The sequence below is a fragment of the Orcinus orca genome, chromosome 19, assembly GCF_937001465.1.
Source record: "Orcinus orca chromosome 19, mOrcOrc1.1, whole genome shotgun sequence".
Taxonomy (NCBI): domain Eukaryota; kingdom Metazoa; phylum Chordata; class Mammalia; order Artiodactyla; family Delphinidae; genus Orcinus; species Orcinus orca.
The window spans coordinates 31,022,157-31,042,733 of record NC_064577.1 but is presented as its reverse complement, the minus strand read 5'-3'; the positions used below and the strand labels follow the sequence as shown (position 1 = coordinate 31,042,733).

At 47.1% G+C, this 20,577-nt stretch overlaps 2 protein-coding genes and 1 non-coding gene across 9 annotated transcripts in view; 2 read left to right on the top strand and 1 right to left on the bottom strand.

The window, feature by feature from the left end:
* The window catches only part of PGS1 (phosphatidylglycerophosphate synthase 1), a 584,793-nt gene that overhangs the window by 347,589 nt on the left and 216,627 nt on the right, over positions 1-20,577 (bottom strand). The gene's annotated exons all lie outside the window — the stretch shown is intronic.
* Positions 1-20,577, top strand: part of CYTH1 (cytohesin 1) — a 91,025-nt gene that overhangs the window by 53,520 nt on the left and 16,928 nt on the right. For 5 of the 7 annotated variants that reach the window (XM_049701575.1, XM_033438643.2, XM_033438642.2 and 2 more), the window contains exons 2-12: positions 3,193-3,275; positions 4,426-4,490; positions 6,512-6,578; positions 6,846-6,964; positions 7,279-7,359; positions 8,218-8,330; positions 9,274-9,422; positions 9,820-9,932; positions 15,107-15,185; positions 18,689-18,760; positions 19,669-19,823. In XM_049701575.1, the coding sequence (XP_049557532.1) occupies positions 3,193-3,275; positions 4,426-4,490; positions 6,512-6,578; positions 6,846-6,964; positions 7,279-7,359; positions 8,218-8,330; positions 9,274-9,422; positions 9,820-9,932; positions 15,107-15,185; positions 18,689-18,760; positions 19,669-19,823 (1,096 nt within the window). The remainder of the gene's footprint in view (positions 1-3,192; positions 3,276-4,425; positions 4,491-6,511; positions 6,579-6,845; positions 6,965-7,278; positions 7,360-8,217; positions 8,331-9,273; positions 9,423-9,819; positions 9,933-15,106; positions 15,186-18,688; positions 18,761-19,668; positions 19,824-20,577) is intronic. The other 2 variants (XM_033438641.2, XM_012535145.3) reach the window with 1 other exon arrangement.
* Positions 11,248-11,351, top strand: LOC117203613 (U6 spliceosomal RNA). The gene has a single exon (XR_004486478.1). It is a non-coding gene; the product is annotated as a U6 spliceosomal RNA (small nuclear RNA).

The window sequence follows — 20,577 nt, the reverse complement described above, 5'->3', positions numbered from 1 at the left end:
CTCAAAATGGATTAAAGACCTAAATGTAAGACCAGACACCATCAAACTCTTAGAGGAAAACATAGGCAGAACACTCTATGACATAAATCATAGCAAGATCCTTTTTGACCCACCTTCTAGAGAAATGGAAATAAAAACAAAAATAAACAAATGGGACCTAATGAAACTTAAAAGCTTTTGCACAGCAAAGGAAACCATAAACAAGACGAAAAGACAATCCTCAGAATGGGAGAAAATATTTGCCAATGAAGCAACTGACAAAGGATTAATCTCCAAAACATACAAGCAACTCATGCAGCTCAATATCAAAAAAACAAACAACCCAATCCAAAAATGGGCAGAAGACCTAAATAGACATTTCTCCAAAGAAGATATACAGATTGCCTACAAACACATGAAAGAATGCTCAACATCATTAATCATTAGAGAAATGCAAATCAAAACTACAATGAGATATCATCTCATACCGGTCAGAATGGCCATCATCAAAAAATCTACAAACAGGGGCTTCCCTGGTGGCGCAGTGGTTGAGAGTCCGCCTGCCGATGCAGGGGACACAGGTTCGTGCCCCGGTCCGGGAAGATCCCACATGCCGCGGAGCCTGCGCGTCCGGAGCCTGTGCTCCGCCGCGGGAGAGGCCACAACAGTGAGAGGCCCGCGTACCGCAAAAAAAAAAAAAAAAAAAAAAATTTACAAACAATAAATGCTGGAGAAAAGAGAACCCTCTTGCACTGTTGGTGGGAATGTCAATTGATACAGCCATTATGGAGAACAGTATGAAGGTTCCTTAAAAAACTAAAAATAGAACTACCATATGACCCAGCAATCCCACTCCTGGGCATATACCCTGAGAAAACCATAATTCAAAAAGAGTCATGTACCAGAATGTTCATTGCGGCTCTATCTACAATAGCCAGGACATGGAAGCAACCTAAGTGTCCACTGACAGATGAATGGATAAAGAAGATGTGGCACATATATACAACGGAATATTACTCAGCCATAAAAAAGAATGAAACTGAGTTATTTGTAGTGAGGTGGTTGGACCTAGAGACTGTCATACAGAGTGAAGTAAGTCAGAAAGAGAAAAACAAATACCGTATGCTAACACATATATATGGAATCTAAAAAAAAAAAAAAGAAAAAAAAATGGTCAGAAGAACCTAGGGGCAAGATGGGAATAAAGATGCAGACCTGCTAGAGAATGGACTTGAGGATACGGGGAGGGGGAAGGGTAAGCTGGGAGAATGTGAGAGAGTGGCATGGACATATATACACTACCAAACGTAAAATAGATAGCTAGTGGGAAGCAGCCGCATAGCAGCAGGAGATCAGCTCGGTGCTTTGTGATCGCCTAGAGGGGTGGGATAGGGAGGGTGGGAGGGAGAGAGATGCAAGAGGGAAGAGATATGGGGACATATGTATACGTATAACTGACTCACTTTGTTACAAAGCAGAAAGTAACACACCATTGTAAAGCAGTTATACTCTAATAAAGATGTTAAAAAAAAAAGAAAAATAAATAAATTTTTTTTTTTTTAAACAAGACACTTTTCTAGACAAGGGTGGGGAAAAGCTGGATAAAAAAGGAAGAATCAGCTTAGAACCTAATGTAACTAACTAACCTGTGCTGAGACTTAATTGTGGTCTATTGTTTCTACCCTCTTCTATTGTCTTACATGATTTTTATGAAATATTTGGGGAGAGTAACTGTGCTCTGAACGCAGTAGATTCAGTTTCAGTGCCATTGTTGGCAAGTCGTGCACCCTGACTGCGCCTTCAAGCAGAACTGTTCCACTGTGCTGCCCAGTAGAAACGTAATATGAGCCACAAATGCAGTGTTACACTCCAGCAGCCCCTGTGAGCACAATTAAAATAATGTATTTTATTTACCAACTTATCATTTCAATGTTTAATCAATACAAAAAAGTATTAAAGAGATATGTTAACTTTTTTGGTACAAAACTGGTGTGTATTTTACACACACAGCCCATCTGAAAGTGGGCTAATCACATTTCAAGTGCTTACTACCCACACTCGGCTTGTGGCCACCACATCATACGGAGCAGTTCTCACTTACTGAGGCGCCTGCGCGAAGGATGGGAGCATCCAGGTACTGCCCCCCCAATCTGGCAACATGGGGCCCTTTGCTGTGGCCCCCAAGGGAATGGGACCAACACTTGTGAGCCCCTCCTAAGCCCCAGGCGGGATGGGGCGCACTTCAGTGACTGTGGGACTTCACCCTCACAGCAGCCAGTGCATGGGCGAGGGTGTCCCCATTTTATTGGTGGTGCACGCGGCCTGAATAGGTTCAGTAACTGTGCAAAGTGGCCTGAGTGCCGTGTGGTGGGATGGATCTGGGATTGGAGCCGGGCGTGCCTGATGCCAACGCCTGTTCTTCCGTCGACCACTGGCTGCCCGCACACTCAGAAGGGCCGTTGTAGGGCCTACCTACCCTGAGCCCCTGCTTTTAGAGGAGATGGAGTCTTGAGGAATGGGGAAGCGTTTTGTGGTGAGAACTGTGATGGGGAATTAAGTAACTTTGTTCTGATGATAAGAGCTCATTTAAAAATATGATTCAAAAAATGTTAAAGGGTATAAAGCAGAGACAAAAGTCCCCATAACCCCATCCTCAGAGTTAAACATTGTTTCAGTTTGGGGGTGTGTCCTTCTAGATTTTTTTTCTCTGTACATACTAGTCTCTCCCCTTCCCCCTCCAGAATGGCACAAAACTGTTGTTCACGTTGCCTCTCTGTTGCCTCCCCCTCCCCGCTAGGGTCATGGCCATTGCCCTGTGTCGGGGCTGGACCCAGTGAGGGAGCTGAGGCCTAGAGAGATGGATTAACCAGGGGCCTGAGCCCCCCACCCCTCAGGATGGAAATGGCCAGGGCCTGGCCCACAGTCCTCCTCTTTCATTCCTAGCCAACCTCATCTCATCTCAGGCAGCCTTTTCTCTCTTGTTTTTTTGTGACAACTGTTCCTTTATCAGAGCTCTTCTCTGTGATCCACTATCCTTTCTAACCTTGGTAATCCTGACGGAGAATGGGAGCCAGATCCGTCCCCAGCAGTCGCTCATTTCCGACACTGGCTTCTCACCCCTTCCGTGGTACCTTTGTCCTTTTGCGTCTCTGGATTGTATTTATTTTTGGCGAGGAAAAGCTTTCTTAGTAATCCTTCCCTCCTTCTCTGTAGTTCCCAGTGACCTGACTGCAGAGGAGCGCCAGGAGCTGGAGAACATTCGGCGGAGGAAGCAGGAGCTGCTGGCTGACATCCAGGTAGGAGCTGGGCAGCCACCTCGACCAGGTGTCTTCTCGTGACACCTTCTGCCTTGGTCTCACCACAGTTCTGATAAAGTGCAGGTATTGATAACCAGCTTTGCTTATTAACAAGTGAGAGTGGAATCTCAGAGAGGAGGAGTGCTCTGTAAGCTGCACCCAGCTGGCCGGCTGTCAGGCTAGAGTGACAGGTCTCCTGACTGCGACTAGAACCCAGGCTTCAGGTTATGTAGACCCATGTCCACGTCCTGGTGGCCACTTTCTGGCAGGGCGATTCTAGATAGAGAATTTTGCCTCTCTGGTCTTCAGTTTCTTTTTCTGTAAAATAGGAATGAAAACACCTGTTGATAGGTTGCCATTAGTTGGATTATTTAGCCCCTGGGGAAGCCAATTCTTTTAGAATTCTCTGCTCTGTAACACATTTGAGAGCTCAGGGGCAGGGACGGGAGGGGGCACACCCTGTAACGCCAAGCTGCGAAGTGTATCGTCGGAAAGACTGGGCATGCTCCAGTGTTGGTGTGAGTATACTTTGCTGTGGCCCTAGTTCTTTGATTCCTCCTTCACTGGTAAGTGCTGGGAAAGCTTCGCAGTTCTTCACTCAGAGCCCCCTCCAGCGTGACGGTCGTCCACTCTTGAGGGCCTGCTTAGATGGGGGAGGGGTGGAAGGCAGAGCTGGGATCAGCGTTCCCTTTGCCAGCCACTTGGCGGCACTGTTGGCCCAGCACCAGCACTGCTGGCTGGGCAGCCTGGGCGTTGCAGGGAGTGGTTTATCCTGGGAATCTTCTGTCACCCGCTGTTCAGTGAGCTGCGGATGTGCTCCAACAGACTGTGTTAAGGCTGCCGTTTTCAGTGGAAAAATACATATTGTACATAGTGTGTATGATTATAAATTTCTGTCCTAGACTAAACTCCTTGTGGTCAGGAGGTATCTTTTTCACCTTTGTATTTCCTAGAATGTTTACTATCTGGTAGGAACCCAAGAAATATTTGTTGAATAGATGAATTTTCCAAAAATGTTTAGATTTTGGGGGGGCGTCATCTTATTTAATTTCATTTTGCTTTATTTTAGTTTTTGGTTGGAGGGAGTTGTGCGAGATTTTAATTTGATTTGTATCTTCCTCCTGGTAATTCTGGGCTGTGTGTTTTGCAGAGGCTGAAGGATGAGATAGCAGAAGTAGCTAATGAAATTGAAAACCTGGGGTCCACAGAAGAGAGGTGAGTCTGTCCTCTTCCAGGTGGTTTTGTGGCTGTAGCATCGCCAAGTGCCAGCCTGCAATTGTACACACGTGGTGTATTTAAGAAGAAAGTGTGTTTTCTGCCCTCTTTGCCTAGCAAGCATGTATGTAACCATACTTTTTGCCTTTAGCACAGGGACTTCTAAATGTGAGGGCTTTTGACATTGTTGGAAAGGCTGAACTGGAGAACTTGGCAGGTCCCCCAAAGCCTTAAATTGCCCTTAAACTATCATGTGAACTATTTCTTCCCTTCTCTTGTCCACTGTGTACCTATTCTAGAGTTTCTGTTTTTCCTTTTTGGGTAAAGGAAAAGCTTAATGGATGATGCCAGTGCCGTTCCCGAAGGCTGGAGGCCCAGTTGTGTCTGGGTGTCATCATAAGCTTGCTGGTGCCTCCCTAAGACTTAAGAGAAGAGAACGTAGACATGAGATTATAGCACAAAGTGACAAGGGATGTCTGCAGGTTATTTTCTTCTTTTAACTACATGAAATCTTAGTTGCTTTGAGAGTTTAATTTTGAATGGGATTCCCAGACCATTTTCTAACTGCTTAATGTCGTAAATGGGCTATTTCTAATTCACTACATGTCTGTATTTTTCTAAGCCTGAGTCTCCCTGTCTGGCTTCATGAGACTGTTTGATTTTGTTATTTTAAACTTGTGTGGGCAGGGCCATCAGGGATTAGTGAAGCTGCATGTCCTGCAGAAATCGGCCAGCTCATCACATCCAGTCACAGCATTGTCAGTTCTGAATTATAGCTTTATTACTTGCCACTAAAAAAAAATTGTAGCTTAAAAGAAATGGACAACTAGGAGTTCATCAGAATTTACAATTTCTGCTCTTATAAAATATACTCTTAGAAGAAATGAATAGGCAAACCACAGATGAGGAGAAAATACTTGCAATACCCAAATTTGAAAAAGGACCTGTATCCAGAATATCTATAGAAAGAACACATAAAACTTACTAATAAAAAAACAGCTTAGGGGCTTCCCTCACGGTCCAGTGGTTAAGACTCCGCGCTCCCAATGCAGGGGGCCCCGGTTCGATCCCTGGTCAGGGAACTAGATCCCGCATGCTGCAACTGAAAATCCCGCGTGCCGCAACTAAAAAAGGTCCCGCACGCTGCAACAAAGACCCCGCACGCGGCAACGAAGATCCTGTGTGCCACAACTAAGACCCAGCGCAGCCAAACAAACAAACATATAAATAAATCAGCTTAACTAAAAAATGGGCAAAAAACTTGAACACTTTTATACGTATAATAGACACATGAAAAATGCTCAGTATCATTAGTCATAAGGAGATGCTGCTTCACACCCACTAAGACGGCTGGCATTAAATAGACAGGTGGCGTCTCGAGTTGCCGAGAGCTGGTGAGAATAAGCAGTGTAAACACTGGGGAAAACGGGATGGCAGCTTCTCATAATGTTGACCATATATCCGTGCTGTGCCCAGCAATTCAGCTCCCAGGTATTTACTCAAGAGAAATGAGAGCGTGCCCACATGCACGAGGATATCTACAGCATTCTTATTTAAAATAGCCAAAAACTGGAATTAGCTTTAAATGTCTACCAGCAGATGAATGGACGAACAGATTGAGGCAATAACCTATTAACTTACATAGCATACACTTCTAGGGTTTTGAAAATGCTCTAAAACTGGATTATAGTGATAGTTGCACAACTCAGTAAACTTACTAAACATCATTCAGATGTACACTCAAAATGGGTATGTTATATGATATGTAAACTATACCTCAATAAAGTTTTAAAAAATCATGTTAAAAAAAGAAACCCACTGCGGTAGAAGGAACAAATGAGCCTGGGGCCAGGGTCAGGATTTCAGTGTCCTTCCGTAGTTAGACCTAAGTGTGCCTGTGCTTTCCTGGATAAATCTCCGAAATCCCTGCAAATCAGTGGACGCGTGTGGGGGTCATATCAGTCTTTCAGAAATTCTCAAATACCTGGAGTACTTAAATGGCTGTGGTGGTTGTTTTACAGGAAAAACATGCAGAGGAACAAACAGGTAGCCATGGGCAGGAAAAAATTCAACATGGATCCTAAAAAAGTAAGTGGAAAGGCAGCAGCCAGAGCCCATAGTCTGTAAGGTGGTGGTTTCCGCGGTGTCAGCTGGAACCCAGGGGCACTAAGACAGCTTACCTGCCTGTTTGTAGAGGGCAGCTCGTGTGAGCCCTGCTTCCTGCAGAACTTGGAATTACTTAGTAGATACTTCCTCTGTGTCCAGAGCACCCATACCCGTTCTTCCTGCGCCCTGTCTCCTTTCCGAACCTTCCTGGGGTCTAAGGCACCATTGGCATCTTTGCTGTCTTTCCAGGGGATCCAATTCTTAATAGAGAATGATCTGCTGAAGAACACTTGTGAAGACATTGCCCAGTTCTTGTATAAAGGTGAAGGGCTCAACAAAACAGCCATCGGTGACTACCTGGGGGAGAGGTAAGGCCTCCGGAGACACCTGTGGTAGGTTGGTCAGCAGTTAGTCACCTAGAGAAACAAACTCCATGATGCTCTGAGCTCTGTCCCGAGGGGCGCTGGGGAACAGCAGCTTGGGGGCGGAAGGACTCCTCCTGCGTTCAGCTAGCAGACAGAGAGCTGCAGGTAGATGGCTGCCTCCCCGCCCCGGCCACGGAGCCGCAGCGCTCAGCGTGGGAGGCGGCCTGGCTGGGGGTCGGCATGACTTTGGGTTCTCAGCATCAGTGTCTGACTTCTGCTCTCCCCTCCACCCCCGTATCTTTTGTTTCTCTTGCTAGAGATGAGTTTAACATCCAGGTTCTTCATGCGTTTGTGGAGCTACATGAGTTCACTGATCTCAACCTCGTCCAGGCCTTACGGTGAGTGTGTTCACAGCTAGCAACTTTTGGAGCGGGAGGCGGGTCTTTGGTTATGCGTCTGCCCTGTGTGGCATTTTAATGAAATTTACCTTTGGCGGTTATTTGAGTATCTCAAAGCATCTTAAAGGAGAGTAGTCCGTTGGCCTATGATTGAAATGATTGGATGGTTAAAGGGAATTAAATTGAAAGCAAATTTTGCAAAACTGTTCCTCAGGTCTTTCATTTAACATTTTGGAAATGGATGTTTACACTTTGAATCTTTCCCAATTTCGCTTTAGAAAACCTTTAATTTCCTGCCCTGGCATAGGAAGTAGATAGTATGCCCTTCATTTTAGAAGGAAAAAACTCAACATTAATTTTTTTGCTAAATCTATTACCTGTGTCTTTTGAGAAATTGTCATTTGGTATTTTCACTGCCGTTAGTGTAAATAATACCATCTTTTGTGTTGTCATTTAGATTGATGAAAAATAATCCAGAATTAAATCTGTTGACCACAGGTCTCTCTTTGACTTAAAGGGATTAGTCTTGAATGCTTTGATAGAAAATCTCTTTTCCTGCTATGTCATCTTTTTTTCTGGAAATTGAAGTTCTTTTAAAATGGGCATTATCTGTATTTCAGTCTTGTGTATCAGTCTGAGGAGGAGAACCTTTCTTTTGAATAGGAAAATCTTAATTGTTTTCTAAACACATTCTCTCCTATCGAGAGAATGGTGATGTGGAGTAGTTAGTCTGCATCTGTTCAGAGTTACTTGACAGAAGGCTGAAGTCCCCCACGTCACCCTTTGCCGCAGAAATCATTCACAGAGAAACAAATTATCTCCCCAAGTCCCATAACTTGCCCTGTCTTCACCTCCTAGGCAGTTCCTGTGGAGCTTCCGGCTGCCGGGAGAGGCCCAGAAGATTGACCGGATGATGGAGGCGTTTGCCCAGCGCTACTGTCAGTGCAACCACGGGGTGTTCCAGTCCACAGGTGAGCGGGGTGGCGGCGGGGGGCGTCCTCTCCTGTGGTTGGCAGTGCCTGTCAGGTTCTTTTCTAGGTACTAGGTCATTTCTAAAACAAAAGGGCTTAGGTTCTTGCCTAAGAACATTGCTTTAAATGGTATTTATAATAGTAAAAGGTTGGAAACTATCCAAATTCTAACAATAAGGTAGTAAGAATGTAAGTTATGGTACCTCTGAATTATGAAGTATGCAACTATTAAAACTCATGTTTTTAAAAAGAGGCTTTATTGACATGGAAAAATGCTAATAAGATTAGCCAAAAAGCAGACTTCAAAACTATGTACCTGTTTTCATTGTAACTGTGTTACAGTCTGTATCCGTGAGATACATTGGTGATACCTTACACGTAGGCACGTTTATGTGAGAAAGCAAAATAAGTTCTTACTAGGTGGTGAGATTATAGGTAGTTTACATCTTCTTTTTTATACGTTGTGCTCTTCTGGTTTTCTATGGTGTATGTGTTCTTCTTTCACAATCTGAAGAAACAAACGTCTTTAAGTCTTGAATGCTTTATGTTCTTTCCCGTGCCTTGCTCTTTTCAGTGAGCAGTATATAACCTTTCAGTTAGAGCATACCCAAGCGCATGGATTTTGCCCATTCTTTTGAGAGCGCTGCTTTTTTTTTTTTCTGGTACGTGGACCTCTAACTGTTGTGGCCTCTCCCGTTGCGGAGCACAGGCTCCGGACGCGCAGGCTTAGTGGCCATGGCTCACGGGCCTAGCCACTCCGCGGCATGTGGGATCTTCCCAGACCGGGGCACGAACCCGTGTACCCTGCATCGGCAGGCGGACTCCCAACCACTGCGCCACCAGGGAAGCCCTGAGAGCACTGCTTTTTATTCTCTATCTCATCCGGAGTTTCATGTTCTTTCGGGTGGGATGTTTCCGATCGGATTTTGCTTTTCTCTTTTAGACACGTGTTATGTCCTCTCATTTGCCATCATCATGTTGAACACCAGCCTGCATAACCCCAATGTCAAAGACAAGCCCACCGTGGAGAGGTTCATTGCCATGAATCGAGGCATCAACGACGGGGGAGACCTGCCCGAGGAGCTGCTCCGGGTGAGTTTCGCGCTGATTCAAGACTGTGGTCCCGGGCGGTGCTGATGGAGGGGACGGGAGGGACGTGGGATCATCCAGTGTCTACTTGGACCATACACATAATTATGTGAATTTCATTAAGAAATTGGTAGTGAGGCCCAGTGAGGAGTCAGTGGGGGAAAGTGGTTTATAAATCTGAAACTAAAGGCTCGAATGGAAGTCGGGCTGATCTCTTTTCTTTCTTAATTGTCCATTAGGCATCTTATTTCTCTTGTCTCTGTGAGCCCCTAAAGGGAGAGATGTTCTCCATGCCACCAGTGCGTGGCACACAGTGACACTTATTAAATGAATGGTGGGAAAGGGCGGGAGGAGAGGTATTTCTCGGATCAGAGACATGCAGTGTCATCTTTTATCCCAGAATCTGTATGAGAGCATAAAAAACGAACCCTTTAAAATCCCAGAAGATGATGGGAATGACCTTACTCACACTTTCTTCAACCCAGACCGAGAAGGCTGGCTATTGAAGCTCGGTAAGTGATGCCATCTGGGTTAGGGCTTCTAACGCAGAAACTTAGAAAGAACGTGTGTGTGCACGCTCGCCAACCCGAGCCTGCACTGTGGGGAAAAGGGGGTTGGTGCAGGAGGCGCTAAGGAGAGTCTTTGGTATGAATTCGTACTGTTCTAACAAGATCGCCTCCAGAAAGGAAGGAATGCACGGCTAGTGCCCCATGGGACGCACAGAGACTCCTGGGGATAGGCTTGCCCGCATAAATATTGCCTACATGTGTTTGCGCTCCACATTTCCTCTCTGGGGCAGTTCCCGGAGGACCTGGTCCTTTTCCCTTCCCGGACCACCGGGAGGGCGGCCAGCTGTGCCCTTCTCTCTACTTCCCATCACAAGTTTGTATCCGGTGCTCCCGCCTCCCCCACCCCGGTGCATCATCACTTCCTTCTGCATCTGGCTCCCCACAGGCAGCGTGCATGGCAAACCCAAGGCCCTGGCTGCAGCGCAATCCACGGCACTCTTACTCATTCTTGGGCGCTGGTTTTTTTTTCCCCCCTCCTTTCCAATACAAATCAGCCACGTTAATGATTTTGTTCATTCAGAAAAATTAAAAATTATTCCTCTTCCCTCTGCCAAAAGTGAGCTTGTATTGCTGAGATCTGTGGTCATGCCTTGCCACGAAGGTGACAAAGTAACCAAAAGGAAGGTTTTTATACACATTCATATGCACATGTGATTATTTCATTAACCGTTTCAGAATGCAGAGAGAGCCCCCGGACGTAACGATGTTAATTTTTTGGCCACTGAGAGAGTACTTTCCCCTGTTTTCTTCTGCCTTGGCCTTTTGATGTGTGGGTTCCTGCATTATCAGGAGGTGTCATTAGAATGATCCTCCTCTACCATTTCAGCTCCTGGTCCCAGTGAGATTAGAAGTCCTTACACTCTATGCCATTATTGACACATCTGGGAAGCGCTGAAATGAGATCTTCAATTTCTGACTAGTTCAGATGGCAGTAGGATTTGTATTCCCTTTTAAAAGCGTATCCTAAGTCCTCGGGTTTATACATAATGACTTAGTTCATAAATTCTCCTTAAGCACCACCTCACTGGTTGGAGTTTTAAATGTCTCTTGAATTTGTCAACGTTTCATGTATCTTTAAGCCAGGAGAATCTTCGAAGTTAAGGCTCTAAAATTAGTCACCCCAGAGGTGGCCACTGTGCTCTGCATCTTTATTGCCAAGTGGCTAGAGTTAAAAGGGAACCTGCTGGAAAATTTAAAAGTGCATCCAGGTTTGGATTTGCTTCCCCCTCCAGCGAAATTTGTTTAAATGCTAATACTAAGTGTTAGCTTTGACAGCCCAGATAGTAAAATTAGAACAGTACGAAGATTACCTTGGTTCTTACACCAGGATGACATGTAAATTCATGAGCCATCCCATATTTTTTAAAAAGAAAAAAATTTAACTAAATGTGAGACTCGTTTTTAGGTCATTGCATTACTTTTTCCAGACCTCCACCAAACCCTCCTAAACTCTTCACATTGTGTTTTCATTGTAGCACACTTCAAATCACCCCTTCGTATGTGTGTGCCACAGAAGGCAGGCCTTCCAGCCGTCTGCAATTGTGTGTATATGTCTGTGTATGCATATAACCATAAGATTGTGTATTCTTGTGTATACACATATGTACATATGTATTCACAGGCTTGTGTGTGAGCATTTTTACACACACTTTAAAAAGAGGTAGCCATCCGAAGAGAGACATTTAATTTTCCCCAAAGTAATCTTCACTGTCTTTGCTCTGGATTCAGGATATACTAATAAACGGCAGCTTGGTGAGAGCTGATTTGTGGCATCTTTGAGGCCAGGATTTTGGTGGTGCCTCAGATCTTGTCTTTACCAGATGGGATGTGGCAGATGAGGCCAGCCCCTCATTCACACGCCGGACAGTGGCATTTGCCCTGTTACTGTCTTTATGTCCCGTCCCCACAAGGCAGACATGAATGACTAATACAGTGCACCTTAGGGTTAAGGAGTCGGGTTTAATTTCTTTGTTTTAATTTTCTTTTCTCCCTCATTTGTATGTTTCCATGATTTTGGCTCTCCTTTTCCTTGCCCCAAACTCCAGGAGGTATGTAATCCCCTCAACCTGCTCGCTCGCTCTGCCCAGGCCACTGTAATCGCTGCAGCGTTTTCTTATTTTGTTATTTTTGATTATTTTGTTTTAAATTGCTGGTGGTAGTGTTAATGCTGCTTCTAACTTACCGTACAGTCCCTAGGGAACTGGTCAGGATTGGGGGTGCAGAGTGATTTTCATGTTTCCCTTGGAGGGGTAGTGCATAGTACATCCAACAGCTGGGCACACAGATGTGGGACAATTTGAACTTTCCTGAGTGCAGTAGTGCAAGAAAACACACTAAGAGTGGATTTGTAAACGCAGACAAAGTATTCACTGAATTGTCTCTCGGAATTATTGGCCAGGCGTATGCTATATTACTGACTCAAATTGACACTCAGGAACTTCAGAGATTTCTGAAGTGGAGGAGAGGAGGAGGTTGTGATTCCCGCAGCCGTGTGCTCACGCACACGTGCCGTGACCAGAGAAGCAAAGTAGGAAAAGAAGTAAATTAGACAACATAGGACATTTGTCTTTGCATGAAAAAGGGAAATGGTGTTTCTTAAACTCAGAATGAGGCCAGGTAAAGTTAAAAAAGATAAAACCCCCAAATCCCTTCTTGAAGTCCTTCCCGTTTAATCTCCTGTGTTTTAGGGGAGGGCATTACAACCTCGGCTCTGTTTTTTATGTTTTGTTTTGTTTTTCTCCCTCCTCTTTTTCAATGAGTCATCGTTCAAACCCCCAAATTGGCCTCATAGTTATGTCGTTGGTATCTGCTCTCCACTTGCTGATTCAGGGAAACATGTTTTCTAGATGAGGAAGTCCTCAGGTGTCTGCTTCAGCCTCACTTGAGCAGAGCCTCAAGGGAAAGAACGGCCCCAACACTGACATTTATGAAACGTTTCCGGGCCTTGTCAGGTGGTTACCACCCAGCTCCGGGGGAGCCAGCGTCTGGCCTTTACATCTACGGAGTAGAGGCCCGCAGGCTGGGAGGTGGTCCTGTGAGTTCCTCAGGGACTGTCCTAGGTGCGCGCATCGGTCTGTCTGCTTGTTTCATGTCTGTTTCCCTTTCAACATGAAATGTGTCCCTGGGACCGCATGGTGCTTCATGGTAGGGGTCTCGTTAATGCAGCAGGTTGTCGGGAAATGAAATAGCCACGCTTTCATCACCAGGGAGAGGATTTGCCCGGCTTTGCTTTCTGTCCTAGATTTCCTCCCATCTTCTTCCTTGTGACATCTGACCCCTCTTCCACGACCTCCTGAGCCCCAGGTGCCCCGGGGTGGTCCTGTGAGGGGAGCGCACGGCAGTGGGCATGGGTTGAGGTGTCCTGTGTGCTGAGCCGGCAGAAGAGCTGCTTCCTCGGGTTCTGAAAGGGGGAAGGGGGTTTCCTTTTTATAACAAATCGGCTCCAGTTCTAAGTATATTCCTTGTGTTCTTTCTCCTCCTGATTTATTTCGGTTCTGCCCAGCCTTTCCCATTTCCTCACGCATGTCGTATTTCCATCCATGGTTCTCTTGGTTCATGCCCTAGGGCCTTAGGGGCCAGAGGCACGTGCTCACAGAAGCTGACAGTTGCTGTGGGCAGAGAGTCGAGCCGGTCTTCGCTTTGACAGCAGCAGGGGTGCGGCTGGGGGGCGTAGCACGTGCTGGCTCAGGACCAAACTCCTTCCGTGAGGTGGTGCCATTGGGAACCTCGGCAATTCAGGATCAGGTGCTTAACCTCTCAGAGTTCGGGCATCCGAGCAGAGCCGTGCAAGGGGCCCGAAGTCCAGCTGTCCTTAAAACTGCTACCGGGACCGACGCTGGACACTTCATTTCCGTGACAGGATTTGCGTTGCTCCAGCAGTCGGATCCTTTGAGGAAACCTGGCGTGATCACACAGCCACGTCCTGGCAGCTGGAGATACTCCCTCTAAACCCTGTGCTCAGCTGTTTGTGGTGAGGGGCACGCAAGGAAGCGTGACTGGGGTCACTAAATTTACACCCTGTGGTCCTTGTTCTTTATGAGGATTGGAGAAGTGATGTTCTCTGTAGGTTAAGTCAGCAAAAGAGCATATCCTGTCCAGGGCAGTAAGAAGTGTGTATGAAATGCTGTGTGTATCTCACCACATGAAGGCCTTTCATATGGTTCATGTTCAGAAAGCTTTCCCTGGACCCGGTGTAAGTCGAGGAGAAGAAAGGCTTTGCTCATGGTCAGGTTGAGAGCAGGATGTGCCTTCACTCACCGAGGCCATAGTGAAGTTTCTCTTCCTTTGTATCATCTTGGGATAACTTCATGACCCTGGTGTTTCTTCTTATTGAGAAATATTGAGAAGGACTAAGGGAACCTGCAACAGCTCACAGCCACCCGTGAGAGCTCACTTGGCCTGTGGCCTCCTCCTCCAGTTATTTTTGTTTCAAGATTCCGGTGAGAAGTCCAGAATTGAATAGGGACCTCTGCTTACCAGTGGATTCTTCCCTGATCCAGGGATACTGCTTTGTCCCACCCAGGACTCTGGGGCTGGCCCAGAAACCTAAAAAGCCAGTGTAGAAATGCACTACAGTCAGGAAGGTGGGGTAGAAGGTGAAACCGAAGGAACTTGGGTTCCATGTTCCAGGAAAACTGGATTTGATTGTGAGGGGATTAAAATGTCTTACTTCCTGGTTCCTCCTCCTGTCCTGTTCTGATAAAACCCTGGGCTGGTGGACCAGCAGTGTAGCGTAGCCAGGGGGCTGGCCCTCTCCCCTCCTCTTGTGTTCGCCCATTTCCACCGCATCCATAGGCTTCTGCTGACGCTTCTCTGGTCCATCACCGTCCCAGCTCCCTCCCCAGCCCGTGCTCTCATCTGCTGTCCTGATGTCATCTCCAGGGGGCCCCCCAACTTGCTTGCTCTGCTTGTACCCACAGACTTTCACGCTGTGAAAGGTGCTTCTGTTTTGGCTCTGTGTCTCGTTACTGATGTAAATCTGCCATGATCTCAGTGTCTTCCTGGCGCCCTGCCCCCGCTTCCTCGTCCTGCACCCTCTCTGGGGGCAGAGCTTCGAGCCCCCCGGAGCCTGCGCTGGCTGGTTGACTCCTATCCAACACGCATCTCTCTTTGCTCTGCAGGTGGCAGGGTAAAGACTTGGAAAAGACGCTGGTTCATTCTGACTGACAACTGCCTTTACTACTTTGAATACACGACGGTGAGCGCCTGCTGGTCAGCTGGGACGGGGGTGGACCAGGCCTTCTGTTTAAACAGCTCTAATGAGACAGGGTTGGAGGACGCAGGGGGAGACAGTCAGATTTGTCCTGCTGCATCTTTGGGGCAGGAGGAGAGTTTATGTGAAGTGGAAGGGCTAAGACAAATCTCAAGAGGGGTGCCCGGGTGTGGTGTGGGGTGTCTGGCCACAGGAGCCGTAGCTCAGAGCTGACATCCACTTCTCCATTGGGACACCATGTGCCCGGCCAGGAGACAGTGGCAGACAACATCATACACGGCATTAGAAATGGGTTGTAGAGCCGAGCTAGAAAGAATGAACTTGGACCCATGGCCAAGAGAGAGTTTGTGGCCCCATTGAAAGGGAAACAAAAGTAATTGTGATTCTGTGGTAGCAGAAATACTGAAGCACTTGATTTAGAAGAAACAGCCGAGGGGCAAAATATGTCATAGAGGAAAAGAAAGTGAAACGAAATGGGAGATTACCTGGAGTTTTAAGAAATTGACGTTTACTTAAACTGAAAGTTTTGTTGGTTTTTATTTAGTGGGAATGGAATTACAATACACACAATACTATGAGAATAAAGATTGTACAGAGTCTGTGAGAATAAAGATTGTACAGTAAAACCTTTTCTGAAGCTCCCTCTAGGAGCCCCCAGGAGGCCCAGCAGGTTGGTAGCCTCAGGTTGGATCCCACTCAGACGGGCTCCCCACAGCTGGAGGCCCTCGTTTCTGCCCTGTTTCCTGGTCATCGAAAGAGCAAACCATATACCACTGGCAGCACTGGAATGTGTCTTAAATAAATCAGGGCAGTTGAGGTCCTACTGAGAAAACGAAGGTTTAGAAGTATCTTTTATGATAAAGGTAGAGCAAGATGGGATGAGAGTCCTGGCAGTGTTTGTGTGAAGCTTGGTAGGAGCCAGGATGCAGGTCCATGCCTGGCCCTTTGCAGCTTGGGGGTGAAGCGGGTTTCCACTGTGTTCCGCACTGTGGTTCTTCAGCTTGCAGACGTCGTGCGGATGTGGCTTCTCACATGGGGACTGAGAGTCATGACAGTGTCAGCTCATAATTCAGTCACTCAGCAATTTCCAAGGGAATGCTGACCAGGATTTTGTGTGTTATGGGGGCTAAACTCATGCCACGTTAAGTTCTGCAACTGGCTTTGCTTTTCTGTTATTAAAATCCTTCCAATTATGAGAGTACTGTATTTCAAATACCCAAAACAGTACAAAGATAGATTTCTTTTTCAGCCCCCAAAGTACCACTGTGAACAGCTTGGTAAATTTCTTTCTGTTTTGCCCCTGTCCCCCCACCCCATGTATTAACTGTTTTTTCTAGACTGGTGACATCTTTAAAATCTTGTTTAAATCTTTTTCACTGGTCTCTGGGTTAATATGAACCATGTGCGGGGCATCTAAACAATGCACCCCTAAGTCCCGGGACAGTCTCAGTGGTAATGCAGTGAGATTCTAGAATCTTGTGGTTCTTCATGACGCCGACCATGGTGGCGTTACCTGAATTCAGTCTAGCAGCACACCAGCATTTTATCAGACAGTGGGAATCCAGAGAAAACGTTTCTGAAGATGCTGAGGGGGGAGCCTCAGGGTTAAGATGGTAGGTGGAGATAACCACACAGAAATTACCCGACAAAGAGGAAAAACCTAGTAGAAAGAAGTGGGGGCATAGCAGCCGGATAAGGAAAGGGCAGAACTCATTCACTGCGCTTCACAGTAGGCAGCAGGGGCCGGGGCGCAGCCTGGAGCCAGCAGAAGGCCCCTTGCTGCGTGGCCAGGCACAGCCAGCCCCAGACCTCCCCGTGCCCAAGTCTGGGAGAAGTAAACCGAGTAGGAGTTCTTCCCTCCTCCCCCTTTGGGTGGAGGAGTGGTGAGGTCTGCTGCAGGGTAGAAACCGGGAACGAGAAAAATGGAAAAACAGGACTCACTTTCTGCGATATCAGTGAAAGCTCCGGGTGTGTGTTCATGTAAGAAGACTGTCCGTGGGGGGCGTGCGGTGAGCATCAGCTCCAAGAGATGCCGGACACCAGCACCCCAGGGGAGAGTTGGGGCTCGGGGTTTCTGAGGGGGGCGCTCCCTCCACTCGCTTCCCTCCTGAGACTCTGGAAGTGGGCCAGAACACCAATAGCTGGCTCTCCAGTAGTTTCAGACTTAAATGAGAACCAAAACTATATATTAAGAATATGACTATATAATTGTAGAATTATAACTTATTTATTAACACATAAGTTAAAACTTTAAGGAATGATTAGCTAGAAATGTAATCACTATCCTAGAAGAAAGGCTTGAGACAGTCATAGAGATTGTGTCTGAAAGACAAGCATTAAAACAATTAAGGGTAGGGCTTCCCTGGTGGCGCAGTGGTTGAGAGTCCACCTGCCGATGCAGGGGACATGGGTTCGTGCCCCGGTCTGGGAGGATCCCACATGCCGCGGAGTGGCTGGGCCCGTGAGCCATGGCTGCTGGGCCTGTGCGTCCGGAGCCTGTGCTCCGCAGCGGGAGAGGCCACAACAGTGAGAGGCCCGCGTACCGCAAAAAAAAAAAAAAAAAAAACAAGGGCCAGCGAACAGGTGTGGAGGACAGATGAGGATGATCCCAATACCAGAATGACTGGGACCTGCAAATGCAAAGACAAGTTATGAGATTATTTCCCTAAAAAGGAGAAACAAACCTGATCTGCAAATCAAAAGAGTGCATATGGTATTTTAGGAACATCTGTCCTAGGAAGCTTGGTGCCAAGGCATAGCCCGGTTAAACTGTTGAACTTGGAACAAAGTCTTTGGCCATTGGTTGTCTGGACATCAGGGAGAAGAGGTGAAGGCTGATGGCCCAGCAGGTGTGGGGGTGGCCTTTGCTGAGATGGGAAGTCCTGGAGGAGGGCCAGTGGGTGTGAGGGGACGCAGGGCTCTGTTCTGGACAGGAGTTTAGATGCTTTTGGGTCCAGGTGGAGTTGTCAGGCAGGCAGTGTCTCTTTGAGGATCCTACAGTCTGGAGGGGGGAGGTGAGGCTGGAGATAGTGAGAAGGTGGTGACACACGACACGACTATAGTCCAGGCGTTGCAGGCACAGAACAGGGGCACCTCGGGCGAGACTTGAGCTTCCTAGGGTTGCTGACACTGGAACTGAGGTTTGAAGGATGAGTAGGCGGGCCAGACAAAGAAGCAGGATAATTTTTGTGTGAAAGGGCCTTACATGTTCCCCACTGGAGGGCCACCCACAGCTCTTGTCACACTCACTCTTTCAGAACGTCTGTGGAAGCTCCTCCTCCAAAGGCTTTTCGGTCTTAGGGATTCATATGTGGTATGTTGACAACACCCACACATTTCTTGACCCTATTCTTGTTTTTAAAGCTGCTCTGTGGGACTTCATGTCGTGGAGGAGTCACAGCAGCTGGGCTGAGTTGCCGTGAGGAAGGTAACAGGACATGCGTTCATAAACTGAGCAGTTAGGTCTTCTCTCTCCAATTCTTCTGCAGGATAAGGAGCCCCGTGGAATTATCCCATTAGAGAACCTGAGTATCCGGGAGGTGGAAGACTCCAAAAAACCAGTGAGTATTTTTTGGTGAGATGTTTTGGGGGGACAGAAGGGATGGGCATAGCAGCTGTTTGATACAGGAAGAAGTTGCAGAGGTTTACAGTTGACCCTTGGACAACAAAGTTGGGGCTGTGTGGGTCCCCTGACACGTGGACTGTTCTCAGTGGTAACTCCTGCGGTAGAGTGCCGTCTGTGCTTGGCTAAGTCCGCGGCTGCTGAGGCACTGCTGTACGGACGGAGGCCGACTGTCGGTCATACGAGGATGCTTAATTGCGCGGAAGGCCAGCACCACCCCCACCCCCGCCTTACTCAGGGGTCAGCTGTACTTGAGAAAAACCCTGAAAGTACTCATATGATTTAATTTAAGTTAGCCTAACTTTTAAAATTATCTTTACAGTTCAAGCCAAAGGTGAGACTAAATAACCTCTTTCATTCTGTCCATCAGCTTTAGTGTCATTTATTGAATATCACATGAGGTATAGAATTGTCCTTCCTTAAAAGGCATCAAGCTCTCATGATTGGACCACTTATTTTATGATCTTCAGATCACTTATAAATATTTTTCCTCTGTTGTGGAATATCGTATTGCTGGCTTGGCTTTAAAAGGCATTAAGTTACCTGCAGTTCGCTCCATATTTTCTATATATTAGGAGTAGAGCTAACGTGTATCATCTGCTCGATATCTTTGCTAATAAAACCTATTTATATACAATCTACATTCTCCAGAATTCCACTTCTAGGCTCCTCTTTTCCAAAGGAAAACATATGTTGGCTATATTTTATGAAGGTGAGAATAAAGAAATAAATTAACTTTTTTTTTTTTTGGAAATAAAAATTTACTTTTTGGGAACTTAACTTTTTTCTTGGTCAGCAGCTTTCTTAGATCTTTGTCACTCTCTCCCTCTCTTTCTTAATTCTCAGAACTGCTTTGAGCTTTACATCCCCGACAATAAAGACCAAGTGATTAAGGCCTGTAAGACGGAGGCTGACGGGCGAGTGGTGGAGGGGAACCACACGGTGTACCGCATCTCAGCCCCAACACCTGAGGAGAAGGAAGACTGGATCAAGTGCATCAAGTAGGTGGCAGGTGAAGCTGGCGACCTCGCCTCTCAGATAGTGACGCTCCAGCTGTCCCGTGGGCTGCCCATCCCGCCTCTGCGCCCTGTGTGCTGAATCATTAGCGAGTAGTTTGACTGTGATTCCCCAGTGACTTTTCCCTGGGTGTCTGGATTCTTGACCATTGAGCATTTTTAAGAGTGCGCCTCACATCTAGGCTTCCCAAGTGCAGCTCATGGCCCCAAAGAGGGGACAGGTGGGCAGGCTTATAGGCATAGGTGCCACTGGCCAGACTGGCCTTTTCACGTCTTAGGAAGTGGGTTTCGTCTTCATGGTGGCAGCTCAGCGGGGATTGTAACCGTTCCCTTTTATAATTTCTTAGTCCTGTGAGGCACTGTTGTCCCATTTACAGATGGGCAGACTGAGGCCCATAGAGGGTAAGTAATGAATGCTTGTCAAAGTCACATGGCCGTGATCCGGGGTTGTGAGGCAGAGCCTCATACTCCCTGCTGAGCTGTGAGGAAGTGGCGGTTCTGGGGTAAGGGAGGTGTACACAGATCCTGGGGTCCAGGGCTCCTCCTGGCCCTCGCTGCACCTGTTTCACGGGGGAGGTGTCCTGCCCCGGCAGCTCCTCCTCCCCACAGCTTCTGTGAACCCTGCCCCGCCCGCCATCACACCCGCTGCCCATCACCACACCTGTCTTGCCCCTGGGAGTGCATCCTCGCTCTCCCCGCCAGCGCTGCGCCCATCAGACATGGCCCAGCCGTTTCCTTA